The following is a 7141-nucleotide window of genomic DNA, read 5'->3' as shown; positions in this document are numbered from 1 at the left end:
TGTTAGTGTAACACTTTAAAAATACGGGAGAAGTAATTGTTACTCCCCCCCCCTACAATCATTTCCCTTTTCTAGTAAAATGACAAACTTAAACCGTGTTAACCTTGACAAGTTTTTGGAAGATTTTTTTCGACTAGAACAGGTAAGTTAGCTTACTCGTCGATGGCTAACTGTAGATATGTGCCATTTAATTTATTTGTCCGTTTTTCAGTTATTGCCCCTTTCACTAATTCAGCAAAACGTCAAAAGTACAAATTAGAAAAAACTTGGAAGAAAGATAGATAGAGGAGGAATTAGAAAAACATATACTCGTAAATATAATAATAGGGTGCTTTATGAACTCTGGCTAACTATGTTTAATCATGATCTGACCATTTTAATTACATAATGTAATCTTTATGCGCCTATTTTTCAAGACTATAAATAAGACTGTATAATTCACTTTTGTGCTCTGTTATTTATCTGTATAACATTAATGTAGGCTACTGTTAGTACAGTAATTTTACTTGTTTGTAAATATAGATAGATAGATAGATAGAGCAGGAGAAACAAACTAAATTCATCTAAACGAAATAAAAACCTGTCGATGAACACTGATCAACTACTTAAACAATATTCTCTGGTATGTATTAAACATACCAACTTGTAATATACATGTACATTACTGGTGCATTAATTGCACCCCTATGCTACTTTTGGTACACTGTGGGATAAAGAAAACTGCATTTATGAAGTGTGGTATTTACAGTTGCCTTACTTTTACTTTTTTTTTTTTATAGAAGATTACTGAAGTTTATGGCAAAAACAACACATTGGAGATCATGCTGGAGGATGCCAACAGACGCCTGAAATTCTCTCAGGGCAAAGAGAAAAGTCTGATTGAAGGTGAGTTTTTGTATTTTCACTTGATAGCATGAGGTTGAAAATTATTTCACTTTTCTACAACAGTGTTCTTCTAAGATTTTAGATCCTTGTTGTGCTTGATTTGGTGTCTGCGTGTCTCCCTCTGCTGGTAATATACTGTATGGCGGCGATTAAATTTGTTACTACTGTTTCTGCACATGTTGCAGAGAGAGACAGTCTTCTGGTCACAGTGAACATCCTCCAGCAGACTGTGCAGGAGCAGATCAACTTCAGAGGCAACTATAATAACAAAGTCAATACATATTTTTAAAGGATATAACAAAATCCCTGGCTATAACAAAGCTCAAGTAATAAGCATGAAGAAATAAGCAGAGGCTTTTCGCTAAGAATAAATTGTTTCCCTGTTCTAAGTTAATGCTGTTGCTGTTTTATAACATTTATTATGTTCTGTGTGATATTCATTCAGCTTTATATTTGGGACCCAGAATTGTAAATAACCACAAAGCAAAACTTCTATGTAATTTGCATGTTATAAATTTATAAATGACACTGTTTGTGAGGAATTTCACCGTATAACTGTCCTAAAACTATTGCAGTGGAGAATGACAGACTTAAGAACGATTTTGTGGAACTGAAACAACAGAGTGAGAGAACAGCGCAGGTAAGAAATGTGTAAAAAAAATTATTATATTCTGTTTATATATTTTTGATTAAGACATTTGTTATTTCAGCCTCAGGTCATACATTTCAAGGTTAGTAGTGGTGTAATATTATAAAAATTAAAGCCACCGATTGCATTGTAATGTGACTTTTGCTAGATTAATATTAATTGATTTAATAAACAAATCTATTTTGTCTGATTGAGGGGATAGACACTGATATAAGCAGTAGTTCAAAGTAACTTCTTTACCACTGGGAAAACATCTGGATTCATACCTTGTTTCATGGCTTTGGAATAAACTGATCAACATGATGTCAGTTTGAACTACAACTCAGTTGCTACAATTTGGTTGGTTTTCCAGCATATTCCTTCCCTGCTATCGTTCTTCCTGATTGCTTGGTTTTATCATGCGGTATTTGCACTTGTTTTTATTTGCTGGTTTTGATTTATTCTCCTGTTTCTTCACTGTATTATAAAGCACTTTGAGCTCCTCCATTATGAATACATTCTTCTTATGCTTGTCATAGTTATTCTTATTTAAAAATAATACAAAGAATTGTACTGTTCATAATAATAATTTGACTTCAAAAGGATATGTTAAATCTCTCCATACTTAAAAATATTTTAAAAGTTCTTCATGCCTTTCCAAAACTTAAATCAGGACGCAATCTAATAATTTTCTCAATAGTAATTTCAACTTGTGTGTGTGGGGCATTTGTGTGTGTTTTCATCAGAATGGAGAGGCTGAGGTTCAGCGGCTGGTCGGTGAAATGAGAGCAGAAGCAGACAGACACCAGAGGGAGCTGGAGACTGTGAGGCAGCAGTGCAGGACAGAGGTGGAGGACGCCCACAGGGAGGCTTTCAATCAAAGTGAGCTAACCAAACAATGGGACAGAGGCAGAGAGAAGTTTCAGGGAATACTGATATTATTCATGTACACATAATCTCCTTACAGCAAAGTCTTAATCCTGTATCCTGAAATGTAAATGTAACACTTGTGCTTGCAATGTAAGCAATGTCGTTTTCAATAATTCCTGATTCCTCTAGAAAAAAGGGACTGATATAGATTAATCTTAATTTGACTGTTGCCTGCTGTTATTTCTTTTCAGTGGAAGCTAAAGATTTTGAGGTAAAGAATCTGCTGGAGAAAAAGGATCTGGATTTGGAGGAGATGAAGAAGAAGCTGAAGGAGCAGGAGAGGGAGAGGCAGAGCGAGCTGCTGAAGTTACAGATGGAGGTAAATTATTTACTATTAACTATTTAATACAAGAACAATGTATCTTTCAAAACTTAGTAAGGCAAGAGGAAAGACAGATCATTGGTTTATTGATATGTACCAGCTTCTTCTCTTTAAGTATATATGTAAATGTATCTGTAAAAACCTGTCTATGAACACCGATGTTAACGCAACAAATTCTGCAGGGTTAAAACGTTCGTGTTAAGTCTGTCTGCAGGAGAAATCTAGTTAGCAGAGGTCGACTTCTGCTCAGGGCCTAAGTGGCTTCTTTCAGCCTCTCTGTAAGCTTGTTGCTGTTTGTCTCTGGTGTTTTGACAGTTTGGTGCAAAGTTAGCAAGAGTTCAGAGTACAGCCCAGTGGAGCCAACATCAACAGCAGCAACAACACAGCTCCAACCTTCTTCCACAGAGTGTCTTCAAGAGGGTGAGAAGTCCACACAGTACCTCCTACATCCTCTCCTTTGTCATTATGGAAGTTAACCAACAAAGTACACACCTGATTCAAGTAGCAATCAATGTGTAGCTAAACAACTATCTGACTTTAAGCAGGAATGAGGACAGAATAAGTGTTACTGATGTTTGATCCCGCAAGATAGTTTGGGTTTGTCTGTTTGTGTCCTTGCCATGCAAACCTCAGCTGAGAGGAAAGAAAACGTTGTTAGATTGGACCTGGATGTCTCATCCTCCCTGATAGGAGCGTGTTAAACAGACAGAAACAGTTTGTGACTAATAAGTCCCAATCAGAAAACGTATTGTTTTTGCCCATACACACATGAAACAAAACCTTGTAGTCTTAATAATAATAATAATAATACATTTTATTCATATAGTGCTTTTCATGGTACTCAAAGTCACTTTACATAAAAACAACAACTAAAGAAACAAAATAAGAACAGAAGAAAGGGAATAAGAGGAACTATTAAAACAATGAAAGGTTAAAAGCAGTTCTAAAAAGGTGGGTCTCACTCTTAAACTAAAAAGTGGTCAACTGCTTTTCCAAAATACTCATTATTAGGTGTAAAAGTTGTGTTTTAAAACAAAATGTCTAACACTGGACAGGACACGCTTGCACACCTGAGCAGTGCATGTTGGTTTAGAGCAGCCAGACAGCCCACGGGAGCTGCACGGCTCAGACACCGCTCTTTCTGAGTATGGCTGACTATATGACTTACATGGAGCCATAGCAAGGAGGCTTTTATTTATCGGTACCGGTGCTCTTGAAAAGGGGAAAGAAATTAAGAACAGAATCAAAATTGCTTTATTTTTCTGAAATATGAAATAAACAATTATTCACAGCAAAAAAAACAGCAATGTTTAGAACATCATGTTGTGATGATAGAAAAATAAAACAAATTAAGTTAAAAAAAAAATCCTGCAAAATAAAATACAGCGATATAGAGTAACACAGGTGGGGCATGCAGGTAGGCTGCTAGCATACATACCTGATGCAGATGAGGCAACGAGAGATGAACTATGAGCTAGGGAGTCAAACTGCATTTCTCTGCCTGTATGATGCACTTTAGACAGATGTTTGGACAGGTCGCTCGTGTTTCCGCCCTTGCATGCAAACAACACACTTTTAACGTTTAGTTCGCTCCGCCATCATCATAAGCAGGATCTCTTGTGTGTGTGCGCACTGTAGCATGTGTGAGAGAGAGCTGCCCCCGCCCCTCGCACACATGCTCTGCAAGACAGATCTCTCTTCTGGATTGGGAATATGCATCATAGACGAATGTCTTCATCTTATTTTAAATTAGATGTAAGATATGTGCAAGATAATGTTTTTGTAGCAATAATAAACAGGACATTTATTATATTAATTTCTCCAGTACCGAAAGCAGAACCGATAACGTCGGAGTTTATCAATACTACAGTCTTTCATAATTCAGCCCGGGCCCGTTTAATACTGGGTTTTGATACCCATCCCTAATCCTGACAGTAAACAAATTCTCACCAGAAACTTCAAACTCCTTAGCAAGCTACCTCCAGCCTGCTACTACCTTATTTATATACGTAACTTCTCATGTCAACTTGGACTGCACCTCTATATTAACGTCATCAGTAATAATTCTAACGCAAGCCACAGGGACATATAGAAACAGGGCCTCTGACAAAAGTTCAGCTCAGAACCGAGCAGATTGGGCAGATGCTAGCTCACATTACATTCACAAGATGTAGGTGGACAAAGCCTTAGCAACATCAGGCTACTTCCCAGCATGCACCAGCTTCGTTATTCATCTGCAAAAAAATAGCCCAGACAGGAATTCAGACTTAATTTTCACCATATCTCACAAATCTGTCCGCAGCACTGCTACATCAGCATTATATGTACAATCACACTCCTGTCTGACATCATTTACCTGGTGCAGCAAGAATCAAAGATTTAAAGTTTGTGGGTTGTGTTTTTATTGGTTATCCACGTCAGCTGTGAGCAATGTGTGCGTGTGTTTATTTATAGTGCCTCATTCTAGTGTGTCTGTGTTTGTGTTTGGATTAACTGTGTGTGTGTGTGTGTGTGTGTGTGTGTGTGTGTGTCTACAGAAGTTGCAGTTCTTCCAGGAGGAGAAGAACAGGGAGATTGAGGCCCTGCGTCACAGAATCAAAGAGCTGGAAGAGAACCAGCATGTTGGAGGCTACAACGTCAACTGTCTAAAGAAGAGAAGGACCTAGTTTGTTAGAAGCTAACAAGACGCTGACCTGCTGGCTCAACCGGTGCGTCAAAGTCCTGACCTCTCAGGGGGCAGAAGAAACTCAAGTGTTTTGACATTTCTAGATTTATATTCCAGTTTCATTTTAAAGCAATCCCTTAGAGTTGTTGACTTATTTAACAGATTTTTTGTACGCCTATGCTGCTTGTTGTACACTGTCACTCATGATCAGATTTGCAGTCTCATCATACACGCTGCTTGCAGGTGACCAGTGCAGAAAGCACATTCTAAACACATGCTGTAGTCCTGTGTAAAGCTTTAATCCAATCAGACGCTTGCAAGGGAGTGATGGAGGGAGGGGGCGGTGTAGAGGTAGGAGAAGCGTCCTTGGGAATAGATACCTTGAATGCCAGACCCATTCAAGGAATTAATCCTGTTTATATCCTTTCATTCAAAGAGAAAAGACAGCGTTAACCTATTTTTTCCTATTTTTCTAGGTACCTTGATGTTCAACTAAATTCTACTAACTTGACATTTTTTGGAAAAGAAAAGCTCTTGAACTTCCTGTGATTTGTGTTCAAAGATTTCACATTGTTGATGTTAAGGAAATTAAAATCAGCTTTTCTCTAAATATTTAGTGTGATTTTAAAAAATACAGGAAATTATACTATATAAAGGTGTGTGTTTTATGTTTATATAAACAATTAACAATCATCTTTTTATTATTTGGGGCTTTTAAGTCTATTTGCTAACCAAGCAAAACCCCCCTCCTACTTTTATCACACACCCGCACGAAAAGACAACCTCTTGCGGCGTGTGTGCTGCAGGTGTAGCCGCTAAAAGTGAACATCACGTCCGCTCCGTGAACTGTACGTTTATGTAGCCCCAGCGTTAATCAGCAACGGGACGAAGTGCCGCTGTTACATCGCCTAACGGAGCTGCTAACGTCACAGATAATATCGGCGGAATGATTGAGGCTCTGTTATGCGAGGGGGCTTATAAATAAGAGTATTCCCGTTAACAGCGGCACCTCATTCCAGTGCTGGTTAACGCTGCGCCAACAGGAAACAGGAGACGTGAGTTTTCGTGCTTGTTTAAAGTTTACAGGCAGGTGACAGTCGCTGCTGCACAGCGGTCATTTCTCTGTGTGCTCTGTTGAAGAGCTGCACCAATGTGATATCAGACAGACTTTTCCTGTGGATTAGTGCATCGAGCAACAAAAAAGTTTGCACACATCGCAGTTGCAGTTGTTAAACTATACCGTGCAGCCCGAGTTACAACACAATACGTTGGCATTTTTTCATCCTAATGTAAACACACGAGGGCCCAGTTGATACTAGTGTTTTAGATCTGTTTAAATATAACAGAGTTTAAGTAATTTGATCTGAAGATTCACTGGCTGATTTATGGTGATATTTTTACAAAGAATAAAAAAACGAATTCATCAGGGGCCAATCCGAAAATCTATGTATACTCAAAAGTTAAATAATTTCCTGAGCAAATAGCCACTTGTTCTGTTCTTCTTCTCAAATGTTGCAGCTTTTGTTTGTTGTACCTGATAGTCATGATGATTGCAAGAATTATGACCTCAGTTATACAGTGAGCAAAAAGCACCACTGTTTCTCAATTTAAATTTCTTGCGATGCTGAAGAGTTTGCAGATGCCAATATAAGATAAAAGTTGTGGTAATGATTGGACTATAATACCCGAATTACACTTGCATTTAACTGTC

General features: G+C 38.0%; 1 protein-coding gene across 1 annotated transcript; it reads left to right on the top strand.

Moving 5' to 3' along the window:
* The first annotated feature begins 60 nt into the window (after positions 1–60).
* LOC138605035 (coiled-coil domain-containing protein 152) lies at positions 61–5431 on the top strand. Its single transcript, XM_069677102.1, has 8 exons — positions 61–142; positions 780–885; positions 1071–1139; positions 1461–1525; positions 2260–2395; positions 2635–2762; positions 3081–3185; positions 5303–5431. The coding sequence occupies exons 1-8, from the start codon at positions 80–82 to the stop codon at positions 5429–5431; spliced, it is 801 nt and encodes a 266-aa protein (XP_069533203.1). The 5' UTR covers positions 61–79.
* The last annotated feature ends 1710 nt before the right edge of the window (positions 5432–7141 follow it).

This window comes from Semicossyphus pulcher, unplaced genomic scaffold (assembly GCF_022749685.1).
Source record: "Semicossyphus pulcher isolate SPU_LCO1_2020_fin unplaced genomic scaffold, fSemPul1.0.p SCAF_28, whole genome shotgun sequence".
Classification (NCBI taxonomy): Eukaryota; Metazoa; Chordata; class Actinopteri; order Labriformes; family Labridae; genus Semicossyphus; species Semicossyphus pulcher.
The sequence above is the reverse complement of the archived record's forward strand: the minus strand, read 5'-3'. Positions and strand labels throughout refer to the sequence as shown.